The 25,938-nt window shown below is 41.6% G+C and overlaps 1 protein-coding gene across 8 annotated transcripts in view; it reads right to left on the reverse strand.

The window, feature by feature from the left end:
- The window catches only part of BIRC6 (baculoviral IAP repeat containing 6), a 237,943-nt gene that overhangs the window by 45,366 nt on the left and 166,639 nt on the right, over window positions 1-25,938 (reverse strand). For all 8 annotated transcript variants that reach the window (XM_075862828.1, XM_075862827.1, XM_075862825.1 and 5 more), the window contains exon 65: window positions 23,388-23,553. In XM_075862828.1, coding sequence (XP_075718943.1) covers window positions 23,388-23,553 — 166 coding nt within the window. The remainder of the gene's footprint in view (window positions 1-23,387; window positions 23,554-25,938) is intronic.

Consider the following 25,938-nt stretch of genomic DNA (forward strand, 5'->3'; position numbering starts at 1 on the left):
ATAATCTATCCCTTTGCTACAGTGGCATATCTTCCATAGAGGCAAAGCAGACGACTAGTAGTGAGTGTAAGGGAAAAATTTACTGAAACTGGCGTTTCGTATGTCAGTCTTAATAAATTTGGCTCATATTCTAAGGCACAAAAGTTTAAGGGGTGCACACTGGCTATGCGCAGGCGTAGATTTGCACAAATTCTGGCTTAAGTAATGGTAAATCTTTCAGTCCGCAGGAGGCTCCACTCCGCCCACTTTTCATTCCACTTTGAAAAGTGGCGAAATATGTTAAAAGTGGCAAATTATAGCGCAAATATGGCATGCTCCATAAATTGCAACTTTTCTACTTTGTATAAGTGGTGTAGAGCCTTTCATAAGTTTCCCCATAGTATTTTCCTTACATAGAGATCCTGGTGCAGAACTCAAACAGTGCTTCAGTATTAACATAGCTCGCCCGGTCAGAAAGAGAGATTCACAGAAATCATAGGGCCTCTTTCTGAGCTGACTTCCCAGCTTCCCCACATACTTTTTTTTTTCCGATGAATTTACGACAGTTGGGGGTCAATGCAACAAAGTAAAAGAAGGAAGATAAAGCTTTCCAAGCAATTAGGAACATAGAAAAAGCGGAAATTCTGGGAATTAATTTACCATCAATGATGGGGGCATAAGCACACATTCAAAGTAAGGAACCCAGTCATGATATTGCATATCAAAATAACTATTCAGAATATTGCCTTTCTCCTAACATTTCTCTGTTGAAATCAGAGCAAAGAAGTGAGACCTATAAATTTTACAGCAAAAAAGAACCCATCAGTCATGTGCAAAGAACGCCTTATATTGGATATTCCCTCTTCATATTTTATTCCTGATCGCTAATACTAATTGATTTTGCCAGTAGAAGCTTGTTCTCACAGCAACATAAGGTAAGGGTCAGAAAATTACTTATGCAAAAATGTAGAGTTCTTTCACCTTACCCTCATTAACCCCTTAATGACCAGCCTATTTTAGACCTTAATGACCAAGCCATTTTTTACGTTTTTCCATCGTCGCATTCCAAGAGCTATAACTTTTTTATATCTGCGTCGACATAGCTGTATAAGGTCTTGGTTTTTGCGGGACAAGTTGTAATTTTTAATAGCACCATTTTGGGGTACATAGAATTTATTGATTAACTTTTATTAACTTTTTTTTTGGGGGGGGAGAATAGAAAGAAAACCAGTAATTTCGCCACACTTTAAAAAATAAATAAATAAATTTACGCCGTTTACCGTGTGGTATAAATAACACAATAACTTTATTCAGCGGGTTGTTACGATTGCAACGATACTAAATTTGTATACATTTTGTATGTTTTACTACTTTTACACTTTTTTTTCAAAATGATTTTATTTGAAGAGCCATAACTTTTTTTGCCGATGCAATTGTAGGAGGGCTTTTTTTTGCGGGACGACTTGTAGTTTTTATCGGTACCATTTTGGAGTAGATGCGACTTTTTGATCACTTTTTATCAAAAAATTTTTAAGGCAGTATTCACAGAAAACAGCAATTTTTCCATTGTTTTTATTTTATTTTTTTTACGATGTTCACCGTGCGGGTTAAATAATGTAATAGATTTATAGTCGGGCTCGTTACGGACGCGGCGATACCAAATATGTGGAAATTTTTTACTTTATTTTGCTTTTAAATAATAAAGCAGTTTATAAGGGGGAAAAGTGGGTTTTTCATAATTTTTTTTTCACTTTTTATTAAACTTTTTTTTAAACCTTTTTACTAGTCCCACTAGGGGACTTCACTATGCGATTATCCGATCGCATTTATAATACACTGCAATACTTCTGTATTGCAGTGTGTTATGCCTGTCCGTGTAAAACAGACCGGCATGACCTAGCAGGCATACACTACAGGCAGACCTGGGGGCCTTTATTAGGCCCCCGACTGCCATCGGAGACACAGGCACTCGGCGATCTTATCGCCGGGTGCTGGTGGGGTGAGAGGGAGCTCCCTCCCGCTTTCCAAAACAACTCAGATGCGGCGCTCGCTATTGAGCACCGCATCTGAGGAGTTCAACGGGTGAGATCGATACGAATATCGATCTCACCCGGTCGAGCAGTGACGCCCCCAGCTACCTCTGGTAGCTGAAAGCAGGGAGATTTGACAGCTCCCTGCTCGGTTTACTTATTCCGATGAAGCGCCGTAAAAAGACTATTGCATCTGAATAAAGCTCACTAATGACTGCCATGAAAACACTATGGGCCGGTCACTAACAGGTTAACTGGTATTAATGAATATTTTAGCCCTATTAAATCCAAAACATCATAGAGATTCCTAAAGCAGACCATACACATCAGATAGTTGATCAAAGTGGTTTCAGATAATGGTTGGGCAGTATACGCCTCTCTTTTTTACTAGGTTTTAGATCTTAGAGAGTATAAATGAGCTAATCATTGGCTTAATATCATAGAACAATTAGTTTCCTCATAGGTGTTGAGCTACAATTTACAAATAAAATGGCGCTACTTTGCTTCTAACCCTTTAAGTCCCTCTTCCTCTGGTTAAACGTTTTGGGTTGGAAGTTGAAAAAAAAGAAAAAAAAAAAGAAGCTAAACCTAATGGGCTGTTAAATGGGTAATATTGAGCAGCGATAACTCCATTTTCCAAATCGTTTAACATTTTGAATGCAGCTTAATTGGATGAGGACGACAATCCGGTTACATTGAGGCCATACAAAGGAGATTGCTCACAGCAACACATCATGCATTAATACCAGCAGTAGCGCTACTGGGTAAAAGTCACTGCTTGTTTTTCACCTATAGAACCATTTATAAATAATAAGAATTCCCAGACAAACCAGTCTTTTCTTCCTGGCTGGCATACACTGGTATCAGAACTCATTAAGATTTCGGGTTGTGTAATAAGGCGGCACAGCAGGGTCACACAAAGGTATAGCAGCTACAGTACACTGTGAAACCACAGGCTAACCGCACAGTACAATACAAAGCCGCCTCATTTCTAATTAAAAGCTTTAAACTCGGCACAGTTGCTATAGACACATAAAATAGCTCAGGTAGTACATTTCCTGAAGGGCTCAGCTTTTCCGCCTACCGTTGCTAAATAATTCAGCACTGCAGGCTTTCCCAGCCCTCATCACGGTACCTTTCCAAACATATGAATGTGGTTGTGTGCGCTTCTGGCCATCATGTCACTTCTACGCGTTTTATGCTCTGCTGCATTTTAAACTCATAAGTCACGACTCTTCGTCACAGGCATTTGCCGATGTGTGTCTAAAACATCCAAGATTGTGGCTCCCAGGGGCTCAGTTAACGTCTAGTGGCATAGGGTTTGCCAACTTCTAAGGTTTTAGAAATATAGGAGTGCGAACAAAAACACAATTCATCATAGCCAAAATAAAAGAAAACCTTACCTAAAGGAAAGAAACATACACACCACCTTGAATATCAAAAGACTACACATAAATCCTATGTCCCCAGAGTAACATCACTAACAAATAGGATAAAGTAAGAGCCAAAGAAGTAGGACGCTCCACCGCAGACTCCGTAAGATTTGACAGAGAAAAATATCGCTGCATACACATGACGGAACCCGTCAGAAGTCAATAGGGTCTGTCCGGCCCCAGTGATATCAGTCGTACCAGGGAGGTGGCACGTTGCTGTGGTTTTCGTTCTAAAATGAAACCGTGACGCAGATATGAAAAGAGCCTGTCTACCAGCTTTCTCTGGGAGTAGTCCGCCTTTAAATGCATTTGAGAGGGCATTAACCTCACTTAATGGGGCATTTTGTTTAGCATTATGACCAGTTATCAAAATGCTATGCATCACTTGCCCTCACTATTTATAAACTAACCTATCTATTCTGAAAAGCAGCTCTGCAAAGTACCCATATATTTCCCATTTGGCAAAAGCCCTTCCAGTCTAAGGGCAGGTTCACACCTGCATTGGTATTTCCATTGTTCCGGTAGAGAAGCAGAACGAAAAAAAAAAGGGAAGCGGCTGGTCTGTTGTACGACAGACATCACTGGTGGCTGATGCAACCAATTGACCTGCATGCTGCGCTATTGTTTCCGGCACTTTCAGCCGGATCTGTGACGGAGGCTCCTAACGGTGAAAAGACCCTTAGATATCAATCTATTGGAATGAAGAACGGCAAATTTCACATGAATTTCAAACCTACATTTGGATATGTAGTGATGATTTGGCTACTACTTACGGCTAGGTAATTCTAACCAAAATCACAATTAATTGAACATGTAACATCGATTACTGGACGTTTATTTAGTCCACAACCCATTTGGCATGCTACGTCATTGAATTTATATTTATCCCCCGAGCCTGCCATAAACTACTGTATATAATATAGCGCCTGCACTGCCCCACACAGTATAGTGCCCCCATAGTGCTCCCCACATAGTATAATGCCCTCCATAACTGTCCTCCACAATGTATAATACCCCCATAACTGCCCTCCCGACAGTATAATGCCCCCATAACGGATTTCCATACAGTATAATGCCCCTATAGCTGCCCTCACACAGTATAATTCCCCCATAACTGTCCCCTCGCTGTATAAGGCCCCCAAAGCTGCCCCCAATAGTGCCTAATAAAAATAATTTACTTACTCACCTAACCCCTTTCCTTAGGGTCCTCTGCTCGACCATTGGATTCGACTGTATCTGCGTCCTGAAGATGCAGATACAGTTTAAACCGGGAGAAAAGAATTGATAAAACCGAAATTCACAAGAGGACGTCGTCGAATTGTGCTGAATTTTGATGAATTGCCCAGCCCTACCACCACTTTTGTCATTTTATTTCCGAAGTTCAAATTTGTTATCATTCCAATGCCATAAAATAAAAAGCAAATATTGTGGTTTTATAAAATTGGTTGGTTGGAGGTGGAGAAACAAGGTAGAAAGTCTTACCGGGGGAGGGGGGGGGGGGGGGGGGGGGGGGGGGGGGTTCTCTGCATGGAAATTCTGGTCAAATTTCCAGCACCTGACGGAACTTTGACTTCATTTTGCCATCAGACAAGAGACTTCTACTTGATAAAGTACGCACAATAGATTCTTTTAGCCTAACTCCCGACAGGTTGGAGCGTGACCACCATTCTGTAGGAGTTTATAGACATTTATTTTTGTTATTCTATGCACAGCAAAGTATCAGCCTTTTCAAAGTTCTACACTGATAGACTGCAAGGACAATAAGATGAATCATTGTGACAGATCCAAATAGATTTAAATGAACAGAAATAAGTAATATATAGCACAAAGATTTTACAACTGCAACGAATGGTTAGGAGTGTCGGCTATGATTAGCGCCAAAATGATAAATCATGTCACAAAGGAAATTAAACAATTCACACCATTTGCCACGTTCAGAAAGTATCTCAATTAGAAAGTCAGAAATCCAGAAAGTACGTGCACACACACAAATGACTAGATACGTGAGTTAGTGATGTTTTAATTGCAAAAGTATAATCTATACATTTTAAAGGGAAAGCGTCAAATTAAGTTCTGGTGGATGTAACCAGAGGGAACGATTCTTGGGTAGTAGTGACGTAAGAAAAGGTGGTGGGGAGAGACCATTCTCTTCAATACATTTTTCCACCACAACATTGAATATATGAGATCTTTCAGGTAGATGAGCAGTACGAGACACACATTTATCATCTATCATCGCTAGGGTTCTCCTTCGGAGAAAAGCGGAAAAAAACCCCCACCTAAACTTAAGCTGTAGAAGCTCTCTCAATTTCATACCACAAGATTCATTACAACTAGAGGCGCTTCTGCAGCACGCCTATTGAATTAACATGAAGCACTGTGATATCTGGAATGTGGCTGGCAGAATATTAAGTAGTCTGCCGGCTGATCCTGTGAAGCTTCTCCTTGATAGATCCTGATGAGCGGCTAATTTGTACTTCTTTAGACTATACAATATAGTCCAACATCCAGTTTACAAACACTCCTGAGACGAGACCAGTATCTGGCTTTCATCTATGACTTTAAAAGGCCAACCCCTTACAAACACAGAATAGATCATAACCTGTTATTTATATTGTGATGCCTATCCAAAAGATATTAGGAAATGTAAAGGGGTTGTAGGAGATCATAAAAAAGGGTCTGTGCCCCCCTCCCAGAAAGAGAACCCCTCTGGTGCGGTATGCAGCATTCTCTTGAATAGGGCTGAGCTGTCATACCAGACACAGCCAATGGGGAAGAATTGTATTGTATTGTTTCTGGGGGAGAACGGCAAACAACTTTATTTTTTTAACGAATTTATACATCCTCTTTCATGAACAGAACGGTTTAGATTTTTCCTGACTTTGACGATAATTTCCCCTGAAATGCTTTGCCAGTTGTCATCTTTCGCCTCCACAAAATTAAAGAGAGAGAATTGGCAGTCTTAATTCTCAGTCACAAAGATCCTTTTGAGTAACCCATTAAATTGGTTGTGCAGAATCGTATTTTATTTATTAATAAGAGGGCTTTTAAATTGTGTTTAAAACACAAATGCTCCCCTCCTTGCTACATCCCCCAGGGCATCACTACATACAAATATTTCCGTTGTGCTCAGTCTGTAACATTGCCACCCTCCTTCCCATTCTGGGCAATGTACAGAACACGCATATGTTGCAAAGAAACATGGCGGTCGTATTCTTATGGGTCAATATGGGATGCGGCTGCCGCAGGGAAAGCCTTTCTGGGCAATGCAAATGTGTTCTGTACATTGCATGGACTGGGACGGAAGGGGAGCCCATGCATAGACTAATCGCTATAATATTTACGTGCAACACAGCTCAGCGCCTTGGGACTCTGCAGGGACAGATTTAATAAAGAGTATGAACTAAAATAATATAATCCCGGACTATCCTCCATTTAAGCGCCTATTGACGGCTTTGGCCAGGTTTAAACCAAGTCCTATCTTGAATCTCCCTACATGACCATAAAACACTATACAAACATCCCATTTTAGAAATTCCATTTGGATGAAGCAGATTGAATTTTTGATGTTGCCTTCATAGGTTCTAGCAATGGCTTTTTTGTAAAATTACAGAATTATGATGCAGTATTTTGCCTTTGCATTTAATAAAATACAACAGAGTACTGTAAAATGAATATGTTCATCTACGGTACTGAATAATGCTAAACTCCCACATGGCTGATGACTAACATACAGTGATGACCACATTTTCACCTTTCCAGGCGATAAATTCTGATATTGCGGACAAGAAATCCTCTTAATTTCAGCATATTTACTGTATACAGCACGTAGGCAATATGTTTCGCTGAAGTCCATACTTGGTTAAGGTAATTAAAGAGATCAATGAGGAAGATGTGAGTTTATTAGGCTCCTAGAAAGAAGCTGTAAATAACATTTACTACCCTGCCCCAAAGAAACATCAAAAGTAAGTTTCCTTAGGATTGATTCCACATAAACTTGATTATTTAGCAAGAATACTAATAAAATGTGGTCAATGAAAGTAACATGCATGTAAGGTCAAAGAGAAGATTCAACTAATTCATTTTACAAGAGTGTAAATCAGTAATGCTTCTGAAATGACCCCACGACCACCAACCCAACTAGACAGTTAGTATTTTACTACGGTTTAAAGGAATGATAATATATATCAACCAATGAAAACATATTGTATCCATAAATATCAAAGCAACCTGCAAAATAATATGTCTGGGAACACAAAAAAGTATCAGTAGTAGATACCATTTCTGAGCAGTGTCAATACCAGCTTCTTAGGAGATGGGAGAATGCTACTTGGATATACTGGAAACATCTGAAGTACCAGTGGATAAGCGATAAAAAGAAAAAAATCTGTCGGACAGCTCCCTGGAATCTCTCCGATTTCAGGCAGAAAGGATTCTGGATGATTCTGGTAGAGGGATTCCAGCGCAATGAGGAAATTGAATATTTGCGGCTGCCTTGCATGAGCTGTCGGCAGCACACATGCACCATTTATGCCATCCAAGCATCTTTATAAGGACCACTCCATAAGGCTGCTACATACAGTTTGTGCCATCCAGCATCAGAGAATTTAGACCAGAAAGAATTGATTTTATAAATAAAAAAAATGCATTATACTTCCAGTGTACTTGGTAAGACAACACCTTTCCATATCCTACTAGGGCAAATTAAGTCATAGAAGAGGCTCTCCTCCTTATAAGCCTAAATGGAAAACTTTATCAGCGGTTTCTGCTCAGGGGGAACAGCCTATCCCTGTATCACATGGGCAGCCATTCATTTGCACAGCCACCATGTACTAATACATCTCCTGCAGGGGAAACGTTTGGCTGGCCGCAACTCCAGCGGGACTGGTTTCTGAAGCCCTGGTGATCTACGAATGCCTTAAGATCAGCTACTCACCGGGGCAGCTCCACTTCAAGAAACCTTCACTTTGTAGCCAAGTTCACATGTAGCAGAAAAACTCTGCTGCAGAAGTCGTCTGCAAAGCGGCAGCAAAATCGACAAATCTGAGGCAAAACTTCGTCTGTTAGTACATCATATATTAAAATCCACCAAGACAGGTTACATGTTTTAGGCTTCACACAATGCTGACATAATTGAACTGAATATGAGAACAATAGTACCCAACAGTAAAGCAATGAAAATCACCACATGAACAGGTTAAGTATAACTAAAGTCATATATGAAACAAATCAAAAAATATTAGATCTGGTCTGTGCATTAAAAACACATCAAAACAGCCTCTCTGTTCAAAAGTGATAGCCGCTCTTTAATTTAAATTTGGATGTAAGGGTGCCCCGTACACGTTGTGGGTTACCGTTAATTGCCATGCGGATTACAGGGGTTATCCGCGGACCAAAAATTGCTTGGGATTTATATTTTTACGTCAAAAATAGTCACTTACTAATGTACTTTCATTTTTAATACTGTATTGAATCTTCAGTTTAAACCCGCTGAAGTGTCACTGGAAGTTCTGTCGTTTCCCTAATATTTATGATGCGCCTACACGGCCGCACGTCACTGAGGGCTTTCTTCCTGTGCCATTCGTGTTGGCGTGTGATCAAGCGCATGACTGCAAGGGGTTGACAGAGCATCAGCTTTACCCCTTTAAGTATTAGATGATTAGTTATTAGAGGACGGGTATTTGAAAAAACAGGTGCTTATTTGAACTTCTATTGTTCAATATACACATGCGTGTTAGGTTATGCGGGCCATTGAAGCGAGGATTTTGCACGAGTGTTTCAAAGGAAAGGGGGGCTTATAGGATCACATATTTCCACGTACACTTTCCTCAAACTATAGTAAACCCTACGATTGTAGCCTGTGGAGAGTGAAACGAATAGTGAGTTTTAAGACTAACTCAAAGTGGTTTGAAGTTTAGGGATTTCAGCCATTCTGCATTGCACGCAACGTGTGCATGCACATGGTCCCGATAAATAAGCCGATTCTGCCTCGATATCTACAACAGGCATAAGGGAATAAACTGCTCAAAATTGACAAAGAAAAGCTTTGTAGGAAAAAGAAAGTATGTCTGGTCTGTGTTTGCAGGCTGTGACTGGGCAAGAACACAAACTCCGAACCAGAGCGCAAAAAGGTAAAAGTGCCAATTACTAGGCCATAGTGCTGCCCGATCCATAGTTTACAAAGTGGCTTACATTTCCGGTCTCTGGACTACAAACAAGATTAGCAGCTCTGGATGACAAACTGCAGCTGTCTAGTAATAACAAACATTCACGAGTACAAGCCTTATTATTTGGATTTTTATAGGAATGGAGTATACGGTAACTCTCACTGGCATAGTAGGGAAACAAATAATTATAAGGCATTTCTATATAGAGTAGCAAGGGTTAATAACAGAGCAAGCTATCTGCCATCTACACCACATTACATTTCAGATCCTGCTGGTAAGATATGGCCAAGGATCACAAGTTTATGAATCACTTCAGCCAGCAAGCTTAAGAAAAGCAACTTCATTTTAGCAGTTTTGCTCTCCAAGGAGGTCGCAACTGCCATTTTGATGAACAGCCAGAAAAGCAACTGATCTCTAACAAGCGTTCTGCATTCGACAATCAATCAACCTGTAATGCAATGGAATAACACGCAGGCAGAGCGCACGTTCAAAAACAGTTCTCTGAATATATAGCATGAATGCAGAACTACATAGCATCCATACTGCTTTGATGATTTTCACTGTGGGAGATTTCCTCGAACGCATCAAAACTTTTAGGTGAACTACATTTTTCGGAATTTTCTTTTGCTTTTGAAATCAGGCTTTTACTTAACTTCTGAGTATTATATGTCATACCCAGCATCATTGAAAGCATATCCTCCTCCCTACTCTACAGCAGATTAGTTAGTTCCAACTAAGCCAAGCACCCTATACTCAAATTACATCAAAGTACCCCAAGTCTACGATCGTACACTGTCCTGCATGTTAAAATCACAGCATAACCACTGTGTGAAAACCCCATAAGAATGGGGGGGGGGGGGGGGTGTAACCCTAGGGTACACGAACTACAGGTTGAGTACCTAGGCATACATACACACAGTCGAGTCACATTATTAAAGTGTAGCTAAACGTTCGACAAACTTCTGACATGCCAGAAGTTTGGATTGGTGGGGGTCCGAGTACTGAGACCCCCACCAATTGCTAGAACGAAGCAGCTGAAGTGCTCGGGTTAGCGCTCAGCTGCTTCCTTTCTATTTGGCTTTCTCCGGAAAGCCGATGTATCGGAGAACGGGCTCAGACATTCTATTGAGTCCGTACACCGATACATTTATTTCCGGAAATAGCCGAACCCACACGAAGCAGCTGAGCACTCACACGAGCACTTCAGCTGCTTCGTTCTAGCAATTGGTGGGGGTCTACGTGCTCGGACCCCCACCAATCCAAACTTCTGACATGTCACTATGACTAGGTCAGAAGTTTGTCGACCGTTTAGCTACACTTTAAGACCACCAGCTAATATCCAGAGTAACTACCGTGTGCAGCACGGACAGCAGCTAGACGGGCTGGGAGTGACTCAATAAGGTGCTGGTAGGAAGTTTCAGGTATCTGGAGCCCTGCTGACTGCAGTGCGTCCCACATTTGCTGGAGGGTGTGTGGGGGAGGATCCATGTAGCGAACAAGACTATCGAGGTGGTCACACAGATGCTCAATTGGGTTCAAGTCTCGCAAATTAGGGGGCCAGGGAAGTACTTGGAAGTCTTGGTCATGCTCTTCCAACCACTGTCAGACATTTCTAGCCGTGGGACATGTCTCATTGTCTTGCTGGAGGATTCCATTTGCCCAGGGAAGACAAACAGCATGTGTGGGTGTATCTATGGTTGTGTTCAGATAGCACCGGTATCTTCGGGTGCTCGAGATAGGCTCCGAACACAGATATAGGTCAAGAATTGTACTCTGCACACCTGGATTGTGTTCAAAATAATCTTATTTATTTATTCATATCTCAGGATAAATGCTAGAGGCTATATGTGCAACGTCAACGTTTCGGTCGTGAGACCTTCGTCGGGAACTGAGCCGTGCTGGGGACTCGATCTGCGGGTGTATAACGTAGGTAGTAACGTAGGTAGTAGCGCTGCTATAAATTGTATATGGCGGCTAACCGCTCTTATGGGCGCTCATTTATCCTGAGATATAAATAAATAAAAAGATTATTTTGAACACAATCCAGGTGTGTAGAGTACAATTCTTGACCTAGCATGTGTGGGTGGACGTGAACTGCAACGATGGATTCAAACCAAAATCGGTTCAGACTGCCATCCACATGCCTGAGTGGGCTCAGGGAATGCCATGAAAAAATTCCCCAGACCATAATACTACCACCACCAGCTTGTATTCTTCCAGCAATGGTTGCAGGGTGTTTGTTCTCTGATGTTTCTCGTCTGACACGCCAACGTCCATCCATTCGATGAAGCAGAACACGTCACTCATCAGAGAAGGCAACATTTTGCCAATCATCTGTGGTCAAAGTCAAATACTGCCGTGCAAATTGAAGCCTTTTTCCCCGATGCACCTTTGTTAGCATAGGAGCAGTGACCATCCGTCTGCTTCAGAGCCCTATACACAGTAGGGTTAGCTGAACTGTTGTTTTAGACACACATCTGGTAGTACCCTGGTTGATTTTGGCGGTGTGCTGCTCTACTCTAGTGTGTTGTTCAGCCCTCTCGCCCCCTTCGTAGCAGACGTTCACTTCTCACATCAATGGCACGTGGTACTCCTCAGTTTCCACGTCGATTATTCCCAATGGTGCCATTTGTCCACTCACGATACACTTTCACCAGAGTAGCACACACAGTTCAAACGGCACTATTTGAGAAATACTGCCACCCTTGGCACGAAAGCCAATAATCATCCCTTTTTGCAACTCTGATAAAATCGCTACTTTTACCCATGGCAACAATGATTGATGTGTGTTCAGACAGCCTATCGCACAACACACATACCCACCAAGCCAGCTCACGCCACATCACTTCCTTCATGGGCTACGCACTACCAGCGCTGAAAGTAGGAGGTGGTCATAATGATGTGACTTCACTGTAATATATATAAATAAAATACACACACACACTTCTCTCCCCTGACACAGATTTTGTTAGTTTCATTTTTATCCATATATCTAGAACGCCAAAGCAATGGGTTATGACCAATAATTTTTTTTTTTCTTGGCTAGTAGTGAATCATAGCAATTACAGAAGAAACAGTAAAACATTTTTACAAATGGACCAATGCAAGTTCCCATGACAGTATCCAGTTTATCATAGTAAAATAATGTACGATTGTCCTTCCAGAGTGACTTCTGATAATGAAAATATTCTATGGCGAGCTTTAAGGAGTATTCCCACCATCTGATGTGAGATATGCCAAATATTCCTGTAAAATTGGGGGGTCTGACAGTGGAACCGCCACTGTTCCTCAGAATAAATAAGCCACAGCGCTAGCTAAGTTCTAAGACTACTTCACCGTTTTTCACTTGTGTTGCAGCTCTGCACAGCAAATGCACAGGGATCAAAAGATCAGGAGCAGCAATGGTCCAGAGGTCAGACCACCGCCAATCATATTATGGCCTATTGGATTGGGACAGAAAGAGATACAAACATTTAAGCTGCTGCTGACTGGCTGCCCAAAGAGTAACTGCGGCACTGCTGTGTAATTGGAATTGCAGTGTTGTGATCACAATAGTAATTTGTCTACACTATGTCAAGAGCACTTTTATTCAGCCAATTAGGATTGCATGCCATTAGTGTGGTTAAACCCTGAAGTAAAAAAAAAACACACAGAATGTGCGGCAGTAAATTCAATATCAGTCAATGGCCAGTACCCTGGAGACAGAAAAATAACCGTCCCCGGCTCACAACCTTGTGTATAATACAGATTTGTGCAATGCATTCTAAATTACATGTCTATATTATGTAAGTAATGTGCATAAATCACGTGTAATGTACATGTATGACACATCCAAAAGAACAAAAAATAAAATATATAATCATTTTATATCTATACACACACGTTCCACCGGACACCATACAAAAATTCACATGTATTAACTGAAATGTTATTTATTTAAAAGGTTTTTCAGCTCTTTATATATTAGAGTAAAAAGTTGTATAACAATTTTAACACGGACCATTAATATGTTTTTGTGTATTGTCTATTATTTTGTGTATTAAACCATTCTTTTAAGTTATTTAGAGGAATACATTCAGAATTAAAAAGCAAATCTTTACATTTCTATGACCTTTCCATTGTAGGTCAGCAGTATTGCTCTAGATCCTCAAACATTAAATGCTTCTATGAGGCTTTTAATAATATCCAACTGGAAAGAATTTCCACGTTGCTAAAGAAAAAACCCGCAATGATTTCATCAATATCGGATACATTTCCCCGACATAAGCTCACACATACATAAGAGAACACAAACACTTTCTAATTTTCAGAAGGTTAGTTCAAATAATTGCTTTCCGTAAACAGATGCTCGAGGGACATTACCCTCCAGTCATCAGCATTGGTTACAGCTTGATGACGCACTGTGACCCATCTGATTTGGGTGGCGAGCTTGTAAGGAGTGACTATACAGAGGCGGTGCCTTCCTTTAAACAATATGCCTGTCGAAACAAAGCATGGAAAAAGCAACAACAAAAAAAATGCAAATAAAAAAAAAAGATAAAAAAAAAAAAAAGGTAGAAGCAGCTCTTTCAGCTCCAGTGCCCTAATGTCACCATTTGTCACGCAGCTTTCCCTTGGAGCTCACAGGACTGGGGTTAATTCTCCCTCCCTCCCCTGCTGTATGCACAAGCTACTTGCTGGAATGGTTGCAGATTTCAAATGTGCCTGGCCTGTCAATGGTGCTGCTGCGCATTGTTATGCAACTCGCTGTCTGGGAGGGCAGTTTGTAGCTCCTTTTTTCTGCTAGTGCCAGGTGCGTGTTTAGTCAATGTCACAGCTCACTACTGTAATGCAACCCAGTGCACGGCCACTCGTCTCTACTGGGGCTGGCTGCTGACTTATGCCACGTCCAGGATGATGCCTTGGAATTATCTGCCACTGATGCCTGCTTAGGTGTGAAGCGTGCCTGGTGCCCAGAACTCCATCCACAGCCTACAGTACGCAAATCTCCAGCAAAGCCTGTGATGGAGCTCAGTGGCAAACCCTGTTGGACTTAAAACCATGTTACAATGAATAAGAAACGAGAGGATTAAATAACTTACAGTCTTATTATAAAGAGAAAATCCTGGAATGGAATTCCACCAAGTCAATGAAAGACCAAAATATCTAAATACTGAAAGAAACAAATCCATCATTAACCAGTGGGGACTGCCTACTGAAGAGGGGAAAACACAACTTGGATTTGAACTGAGGACAAGCCGCTGTTCTCACGCTGTGGATCAATATTGAGAGTAGCATCTTTTTCAAGTCGCCTGGATTCATTGGATTAATGATAGACTGAGCAGCCGTGAATTTTGTTGCTCTTTGCCATTCATTAAGAACGGGAAAGGAGAGGGACAGTACATGTATACATGTGTGCTACGGCTCTGCTGGAGGATAAAACCTTGGCTTTCCATTGTGTTGAGGACACAGAAGCATGCCTGATGCCACTGTACTCCTGATGCAGAGTAGGGTAAGGAGCCATTCTCATTTTAAATGTTTGCATGCTGAGAACAAAAGGATTCCCTCCACTAATAGTCAATGGAAAGCAAGCGCTCCGGCTTCTGTTTAGCACGCTGAACTACAGTACCCTCAGCAATGGAGACAAAGAATTGCACACAGCCTACACCTCCCACTAGGAATCTTTATTAATGCTAGCCAATTTTAATTATTCATCATGAAAGACACAACGGATGCTGATAATGAAACGGCATGGTCAGGTGCACACCGTAAACCGTCTAAAATAGCTTCTTTTTTTTTAACAATTACCCTCCCCCACTGAAGAGGCTGTATGAAATGGAGACTTCTAATATAACAATGGCTACATATGTTGCTGCATGAGATAATCTGAATTGCTACATGGATGCTGTCAGAAGGTTTCCACAAAAAAAGAAAAAAAATCCGGTGAATGAAATTGAGGCATCATCACATTGTAAAATAATCTATTACATTTGTGTTGCTTATTAGTGAAGTTTTAGTGCCTTTACCAGCTACATGTTAGACAAAGAAGAATTCGCATGTACAAAATCGTGCATGTTGTATGTGACTATACTAAACCAATAGCAAGTCCAAAATAGGTCATGATCAAACATTATAGGTTTCACAAGCCTAATGTGACATTTTCTCTAGCAATTTAAACTGACTGGGGGGGGGGGGGGGGGGGGGTGGCGGTGGGGGATGGGAATGCGTAGTAAGATATGATTAATGGTAGTTAGATCAACACTTGTAACATACCGATATTATGTGGTCGTGTTCCTCCTCGGTGTAGGACCCCCCACCTGAACAATCCTAAGCTCTCCAGCATCGAATAGGGTTAATTGGCAATTCAATTCCGAGTGTACAAATGGATTATAGAGCACTCAATTTATCAGTATGTCAATAGCCGCGTCCACTACAAGGGATCTGACTATACATTAAATACAAATACACGATGGATGACTGGCTGCACATACTTTCTATAGTTCAAACTATAGGCTGCTTGTGTGTTTGACTGTTGTGCCCTTATTAACCCTTAGCTTACCGGCTTCAAAACTTTTCAACATCAATTTGAGTTTACTTATAAATTTCCCTTTATAGGATTTTTATTCTTGGTGACCACGCCCGAGAGGGTCTGTGACTAGGCAGAAGTCTTAAATCGGACTATGGGTTTTGTCCATTTATATCGGAGTAACTTTTCTACTCAAACTTCTAGAACACCTGCATGAATGCAAATCATGGCACCGTGCTGTATAGTAGATACATTACAGAACGTAAAATTTATCTATTTTCGCTTCCATCTCTTTTCTTCTAGATAGACTTTGGAGGATTGCTGAAGACATTTCTGGAAAACATGGTCACGTCTGCTATCACGGCAGCAGCAGCAGAAGTGAAGAAGCAAGAGGAGAAAGAAGAGAAAGAGGAGTCCATCTTAGCCATGCTGGGAATTATAGGAACGGTGCTCAATCTCTTTGTCATCGTGTTTGTGTACGTCTACACCACCCTCTGATGGTCTCTGTCTCTCTACGCCAGGTGCTGAACCAGGGAGGGATTCTCCTTAGGGATTTCATAAAAAATGGAAGGGGTTAAGAAGATTCAAAGGAGAGACTCCTCAGACCATCCAATACATTCCAGTGCTAAGTGCCTAGGTGGACCACGGGCCATGGAGCGCATTTGCCAATGTAGATAGGAGTACGAAACCAAGATGAGCCAAAACCACTCCTGTACAGAGGTGCAACTGTGCATCAACTTTCAAAGAGTCCATGAGTGCTGTGTTACTGCCATAATACTCAAGATACAGGAAATATTTGTACAGTTGTGTCCATCTTATGGCATCTCACCCACTCAACAGGGAAAAACTTTCAAAGTTTTCTTAAACTCCATGTAAACTTTTCTAATATATGCTTCCATTCAGGCACAACCATGGCTGGATTCCTTTTTTGTTGCAATTCATTTTCTCCCCAAATCTATTATTTTCTAAAGCACCTTACTAAAACTTCTCATGTTAGAACCACTTTGCTTTATAACCAATGTGGCAGACAAAATGTAAGAGGTCTAGACCATCAAGTCATGTAAGCCATTAAGAGTGATTACATGGGAATATTCATGAGGAATACAGCATATGTTGGTATTGCTATTGAAAATGCTTGAATCTGTGAGGTCATAGGCTTGCTAAAGAAGATCATGTAAAAAACAGAACTATGTATGACATGGAAACCAGAAACTAAGAACACCCAGAGGCTAGATTTGTCGCACATGTATAAATTTGTCAAAGTTTGTATTAAACCCCAAACCATTCATTCATCTAACAAATGCTCACCCATGTTAAGTGTCACATATAGCTCTGACACAAAGTAATAGTTATTGAAATTATACTCAAGAACCAATTATAACAAAGCACCGGTTTTACTAACATGGACCATTGATGGAAATCGCTAACAGGTGATGTATCTTAAAGGCACAGAGCAAGCTTGCCAGTTTGTTCTAGGTGTAACTATTTTGTCAACGTATATGTGTGCCATATTGTCATGCCATAACTTATAAATGTTATTTCTTGTTCAGCGAAGCTGGTGCTTTACATCGTTCACCTCTGGACCTCACATCCACTAGTGAAGATGTTCTGCTGGCTGAGCAGTCAAGTCACCGGCCTTTAAATGCTTTGGTTATGTGAGCCAATATTCAATATAGTGCACTCCATAAGAAAAGCCATGTATTCAATTATTATTATTAGACGACAATGGTTAAAATTTAGACCAGGTCAAAGAATTCAGGTTCTTTTTATGGAAATCTCTTTACGACTTTTAGACTAAATGTGCAGGCCAAGATAGTCAACCTAATACAGAGGTGAAAAGCCCTCCATTATGGGCACTTATTAACCGTAGGTAAAAGAAAATGTAGCAGCTACGCAAAAAAAACTTTATGGGAATATCCAGACATAGGATAAAATGCTTTTATTTTTGAATACAAAAAGCCAGGGATGTACACTACATCAATATCAGCATTAGAGCAGACATGAGAGCCGAGCAAGAGCTTAGATGATTTATCAACCCATAAGAAAGCGCTACTTGTACCCCTCAGGTCTAATCATCCTTCAATCTATCCAATATTCCATATCTAAACCTCTATATACATTGCTTTGACTTTTATAAGAAAACGTGGATTTGTAAATTAAATTTTTTGATCAAATTAAAAACAGTAAATATTTTCAAATCAACACTAAGTGCCCAAGCATACACCTCGCATAGAAGCAATAATGTTTAAAGCCTAGAAAGATGAAGTAATGTTACGTATCAAGTTTTCCAAATGATTGGAATAATACCCCACAGACAGATTACATATTTGATGAAATCATGACAAATTCTTAAAAGGATTTAACCCATGGCGTGCTAATTTGTTTTAGGAGACTTGAAAAGAAGAAATTTCTGCCTGACCATATGTACGTCAACCGATCACTTGTGATCGGGTTTATACAGGAATGTGAAGTAGGAGTCTTTTAGAAACATACATAAAAAAACTTGGCTCTTCCCAACTCGTCCTTTTAAAATCCACTGCTTTAATAAAACCATGATACCAGATGGTAGCGCACGTCATAACATCTACAGGCCTCATTCACATGTGCCATGCATGCAAAATAATCTTTACATGATCAGAGATAACTCTTCTCAATACCCACCAGAAAGATTGAGACATTCACAGATGGGAACATCAAATTCGTGATCGTGTGTGCTTTCAATGTTCTGCATTCTTCACATACTGATCTAAGTGGATGTTCACACTTGCATACCTTCTGCCATCATTAAAACAGGTCAGACCACCATATAGGTTAGGTCCATGAGCTGGCACACCTGCTGCAAGCTCATGAGCCACTGAGATGGCACTTTCAAGGATGGAAACGAAACGTGCATTCGTTTAAGGATGGTGGTGGTTGTGGTGGAGAAACTAGTCCATGGCAGATTTATAATCTGATTGTTTACATTTCCCCAAAACTCCATGGACAGTAACCATCGTCTAGTGAGTCTACAGCATTGGGATACTGCAGCCATACAGTGAAATGATGTTGGAACATTTATATAACCACTATATACTGTATAATGTGGGTTCTCACACTCCTGGGCAAGTGTAGGGATACTATTTATTCGCATAGTGTGGCAGTACCCAGATTTATCTGGTCCGATGCCAGGTGAATGCAGTTACAGAAGTGTCCATTACATATAACAAAAAGTCATAAGCATTGCAACAAATCTAACGTAGAGAGAGAAATATACTTAAATATTCTTGAGGCCCCAAAGGGCTACATACTGGACAAGAACAGTGTCCGGTTCCATATTTAAAAGGCAGTTTACTGAAAAAGTGATGTCACAAGGCTTCCCACTTGTATAAAGCAGCATTTACACTACAATATCTATATTCAGAGACAGGCCTCGTGCACACATCCTTCACCGTTTTCACGTGTGTTTAAAACGGATCCGTGTGTTCGTTGTGACATCCGTGTCGTTTCCTTTGTCCCTCCGCATCCGTTCCAATGTTCCGTTTTAAACAGACGTGCTTCTGTATTAAACGGTCCATTAAAATCCATCTTGTGTGTTGAATGCAGGGAACTTTGGCACGCCCTGCCGTTGCTTGACAACGGTTCCGTGAAAAACGGATGGCAAACGGGCGCCTTCCGAGTGCTGTCCGTTGTTTTGACAGACCCATAGGCTTCAATGGGCGAGACGAACACTGAATGGACAGAAGTAGGACATGCTCTACTTTTGACGGAACGGACGCACGGAACCGTTAAAACAACAGAAGTGTGCACGGCCATATAGAAATGAATGTGACCGTGTGCGATCCATTAAAAAACGGATAGCAGCCTGAAGAAAATAACTGAAGTGGGCATGAGGCCGTAATGCGAGAACAGACTTTAGTCTGTCTAACTTACATTAAACAAAAAAAGAGCAGGTCCAGTCTGAGATAAAAACTCGTCTCCTTGTGAAGGTCAATAGTCTTCTCCATAGGGGCAGTATTATATTATCTAGTGCTGGTATAGCACTGACAACCAGTTTTCTGAGGCAGAAATGCACACAGGGAAAGTTGTCATTTCCCTTCCCATTGACACAAACCTTACTAAACCGCTGGAGAGAATGAGAACAAACTCCGGGGGTCTCTGATGAGTGTGAAGCATCCTGAGGCATGATGGGAGTGAGAAGAAGAACGGAGGGGTAATTAGCACAAATTACTTCTGCCAATTTATTTTTCTTAGGAAGGTATATTGTACCATTGATGTCCATATCAACAGTGACCGCTACTGCCCTCTCAATGTATCAGATCAAAACTAACCTCTGACTAATGTAATGGAACGAAGGAGTGATGTTTTTTTTTATACGAACCACCAAGGAAAAGGCTGTTGTCAAAAGTGAAAAGAAAAAAATATTATTTTTTTATGTTATTTCCCCTTTAACAAAAGGAAACTAAATCTATGAAAACTGCTGAATAAAGTTGAAATGTATTGTTTATGATCTTAATAAAATAAACATCTTAAGTCAACCCCGGTTAGTGTTTCTGTTAGCAGCTCTGAGGTAAGGGGAAATGGGAGATTTAGAACGCATGCTGAACAATATATGGTCTGGTAATGGGGGCCCATCAGCAGTTTACAGGGAGGTGAAGACTTTTTAATATGAGGATGTTCAGCCACTGATGATAGGCTATATAACGTGGAGGAGGTAGATGCGATTTCACACTAAGGCGGGATTCACACGACCGGGTCGTTCCCGAGCCCGATTGTCGGCCGGTAAAATCGGCCATTTTGCCCGGCCGGTTTGCATAAAGTTATGCATCCGTGCCGGGCCGGGCAGATCCGGACAGTGACATCAGCGGCAGCTCCTGAAGGGGAATCCCCATGTGTTCGGGGATTCCGCTTCAGGAGTTTCCCCTGATGTCACTGCCCAGATATGGACAGAGACATCAAGCGCTCTGTCCAGGAGCGGAATCCCCGAAAACACGGGGATTCCGCTCCTTCAAGGAGCTAAAGTGCGGCTAGCACATAGCAGAGCGGGGAGATACCTCCCTGCTCTGCTATAGTGGCGTCGCTAGAGTAGTAGCAGCCGCAGCAGCAGCAGCTGCTGCTACTACTACTAGCGGCGCCATCGAAGGTGTCGCCGAGCCAGGGTGCTTTTAACAAGCAGGGGAAGAGAGCCAGCGCAGCGCTCCCTCCACCTGCTGTACACCCCGGCCCTGCAACACAGTGTACAGCGATGCCATTCGTCAGAATGGGATCAACTCCTCCTCCTCACATGCACTCTGCGCTGTGAGGAGGCGGAGATAGAGCGCAAGCGCCGGGAAACCCGGTCATCACTCGGAACACATTCCGGTGATGGCCGTGTAATACCCGGCCCCATAGACTTGTATGGGAGCCGGGCGGCCGGGTGCCCGGGCAAAGATAGAGCATGTCCTATTTTTGACGGCCGGATTTTCCGGCCGTCAAAAAATCGGTCGTGTGAATAGCCCCATTAGGGGTCTATCATTCCTAATGCAGCCGGGTGCCGGCCAATTTATGAACGGCCGGCACCCGGCCGGGAAACCCTGCCGTGTGAATGAGGCCTAAGAAATGACAGATCATTTTAACAGGAAGGGATCTATAATGGATTAATGGCACAACCCACCACATTCAATTATTGATGGTGTTGAATAGACATAAGAAATTGCAAAATGTTAAATTATGTATCAGCACTGGATTTGGAAGATCCAAAAAGATTTGGGGTACATATAACTCAATGAAATTTCTTTCAAGGGGGAGGGAAACACAAATACCTTGCAATTTCACCACTTTTCTTTAACCCGTTAGTGACCGGCCCATCGTGTTTCTACGTCGGTCACTAACGGGCCTTATTCCGATGCCATAGACTTTTTACGTTGCGGCATCGGAATAAGTTTACAGAGCAGGGAGCTGCTAGAGGCAGCTGAGGGCTGGGAGCGTCCCTGCTCTGCCGGGTGAGATCGATATTAGTATCGATCTCACCCGTTTAACCCCTCAGATGCGGTGCGCAATAGCGAGCCCCGCATCTGAAAGTATTGCAGTGTATTATAAATGCGATCGCAGAATCGCATATTATAGTCCCCTAGTGGGACTAGTAAAAAAGTGAAAAAAAAGTTTAATAAAGTTAATTTTAAAAAAAATGTGAAAAAAAAAATGAAAAACCCAGCTTTTCCCCTCACAAAATGCTTTACTATTAAAAGCACAAAATAAAGTCTAAAAGTTACACATATTTGGTATCGCCGTGTCCGTAACGACCCCGACTATAAATCTATTACATTATTTAACCCGCACGGTGAACGCCGTAAAAAATGTAATAAAAAACTATGGAAAAATTGCTGTTTTCTGTGAATACTGACTTTAAAAAAATGTGATAAAAAGTGATCAAAAAGTCGCATCTACTCCAAAATGGTACCAATAAAAACTAAAAGTCTTCCCGCAAAAAAAAAAAACCCTCATACAACCGCATCGGCAAAAAAATAAAAACGTTACGGCTCTTCAAATATGGAGACACAAAAACAAATAATTTTGAAAAAAAAGCGTTTTTACTGTGTAAAAGTAGTAAAACATATAAAAAACGATACAAATTTGGTATCGTTGAAAACGCAACAACCCGCTGAATAAAGTTAGTGTTATTTATATCACACGGTAAACGGCGTAGATTTAAGACGCGAAAAAGAGTGGCGAAATTTCAGGTTTTTTTCTATTTCCCCCCAAATAAAAGTTAATCAATAAATAATATGTCCCCCAAAATGGTGCGATTAAAAAATACAACTTGTCCCGCAAAAAACAAGACCTTATACAGCTATGTCGACGCAAAAATAAAAACGTTATAGCTCTTGGAATGAGACGATGGAAAAACTTAAAAAATGGCCTGGTCATTAAGGTCCAAAATAGGCTGGTCATTAAGGGGTTAATTACACCGTCCACTGTACAGCAAAATTAACAGGTTCCCTTTTTTTAAATGGATCGGTACGATTACAGCAATATCAAATACGTGTATTTAAGATTCCTCTGGCGTAACCGATAAAAAGAGCTCACAAAGTCAAACTAACAACATATAAAAGCACAACTACTGTATAAAGCCACATCTGAACACACCCCTACAGTACAACAATGTGAACAACTGAGCAGTGTAGTAAAATTATATTGATATGTACATCTAATCGGTTAGCGGGATTAATGTGATATACCATAAGGCTGCTGATATGAAAAGTGCATCATTAAGGTTTCGATTAACACATCCCTAAGGAAAATGGTTAAGGAACAGTACCTGAGTCATTCCGCAAGTATGATGACATAGCCGGTATAAGACAGGATTGACTTAGTAGTTCCAACAACACAGATGGAAGAGCATTACTGTTTTGCCCTCGACTCTCATGGGCTGGCACTTCTCCATTTACTGAACACCCAGATGGATTTATATAGCTAGCAAGAACCTGTAAAGAGAAACAGTAATATTCAGATTTTCAGCACATATGCTTTAGAAATTTACGACTCATTAATTTAAAAAAACAAAAAACACAAAAAAAGTTATTAAAAATCGGCTGGAATAAAAAAAATACATAAATCAAATGTCAAATAAATAAATTTTTAGCACAAAATAGACACACTGTTGAGTGTCCCCACTTTAGATGAATATAAGAGAATGGAGGAACAAATACAAATCTATTTTTCAGCATTTCACTCTTCATTGACTTATAGGCGGCAAATAATTCTCCATAACAAAAAAATATATACATGGGCGAAGCGCTCTTCTCTAGTCTCCACATTATTTCAGCTATAATGTCATATTCATCCATGAACAATTGCATATAGCGACCCACTGCTAACAAGCCAAAACTCTCTTGGACAAGGCTCAAATAGTGCCCATCTATTACTAAGTAGGGTCATTAAAAAGGGGTTCTCCGCTTTGAAAAAAGGTAACTTGACAATAAACTGAACACAAAGTGGATCCCTGCTGGGACCCCCAGCAATTAGCAGTGATCTATGGGGAAACCTGGAAAAAAGCGTTCTATTTCCCTGCAGCACCACCACAGGGGAAATTAAGCATTACATGGGTTGTCTGTGTAATGCACAACAGGACAAGAGAACTGCTTTGTAACTACGCCCCACTCAGGTCAAGACGGATTCCCCCCCCCATTAACATAGATTCCTCTAACAGGGTTTTCCCTAAACTACACAACCCCTTTAATTTCTGAAAGCAAAAGGAGAACCTGTGAAAACCCTCTGACATCACCTGTAGGAAATGTATAAGTTTGCAAAATAGAGCAATTTACACAGGTGTCAATTTACAGAATAATTAGTACAGATCTCGAACACAATCTATTCATTCACCCTTGAAGACCGACACATACCCTCATGTAATTTATAACACCCCAAAATACTATGCAGAGCTGTACATTAAATAGTGGAGAGATCATAGAAAATCTAGCAACGCAAGTCCAGAAATACTATATATGAGAAGAAAGTCCTGGCTAATGGAGCATACATTCTAAGTAGTAGGGGACATTAGCAAACAATAGGGGAGGGAGAAGGTAGTGGCTAGACGCGGCTGGTGTTTGTTACTTGCTGAAGAAAAATCCCAGCAGGGAGGAAGACTGATAGGCCGTAATGAAGAGGCGAATTCTGAGGGACTGTTCAAACTTTTTGAAGGTAGGAACAAGGAAGATAATTCCAGAAAGTGACTGCTGGACAGAGTTTATGAGTGAAGCGGACAGTATCAAAACAGTAGGATGGTTAGGTTTTACGTATAAGCCCGGGAAAACTCACGACACTCCTTTGGCCAGCGTCGGGCTAATGGAGTCCTAAAGACTGGTCTATCGTATATCTTGGGAGTAATATCAAGATATGAACAGGGTCTTACAATGCTGCAGACCGTGGTGATCTGTGGCATATGCAACTGGCTGGAATACAAAACCAAGTAGTGTAAATATTTTAATGGCAAAATGCCAACCATTAGGGACTGTATTACTGAAGTGCATGTGCTTATTGGATGTCTAGTAGCGTCTCTGTAGCACAGGTACGGCACCCCGCCTCGCGCTACAGGTACCGCACCCCGCCTCGCGCTACAGGTACCGCACCCCGCCTCGCGCTACAGGTACCGCACCCCGCCTCGCGCTACAGGTACCGCACCCCGCCTCGCGCTACAGGTACCGCACCCCGCCTCGCGCTACAGGTACCGCACCCCGCCTCGCGCTACAGGTACCGCACCCCGCCTCGCGCTACAGGTACCGCACCCCGCCTCGCGCTACAGGTTCCTCACCCCGCCTCGCGCTACAGGTTCCTCACCCCGCCTCGCGCTACAGGTACCACTCTACCAGAGTACGTCATTGATTCCGCCCCAAAAAAAACAAACTGAAAGCTTACGGAACAGAGTGCCATAACAATCTAATGCTATGTTCACACAGAGTATTTTGCCGAGTTTTTTGACGCGGAAACCGCGTCGCAAAACTCGGCAAAAACGGCCCGAGAACGCCTCCCATTGATTTCAATGGGAGGCGTCGGCGTCTTTTTCCCGCGAGCAGTAAAACTGCCTCGCGGGAAAAAGAAGCGACATGCCCTATCTTCGGGCGCCTCCGCCTCTGACCTCCCATTGACTTCAATGGGAGGCAGAGAAAGCGTATTTCGCGCTGTTTTATGCCCGCGGCGCTCAATGGCCGCGGGCGAAAAACGGCGCGAAAATCGGCGTGCAGGGAGAGGAATATCTGCCTCAAAGTTCCAAACGGAATTTTGAGGCAGATATTCCTCCCCCAAAATACTCAGTGTGAACATAACCTTAGGGTGACGGAGGCTGTAGAAAATGAATATAAACAAACATGCCT

This window comes from Rhinoderma darwinii, chromosome 4, assembly GCF_050947455.1.
Source record: "Rhinoderma darwinii isolate aRhiDar2 chromosome 4, aRhiDar2.hap1, whole genome shotgun sequence".
NCBI classification, from domain to species: Eukaryota; Metazoa; Chordata; class Amphibia; order Anura; family Rhinodermatidae; genus Rhinoderma; species Rhinoderma darwinii.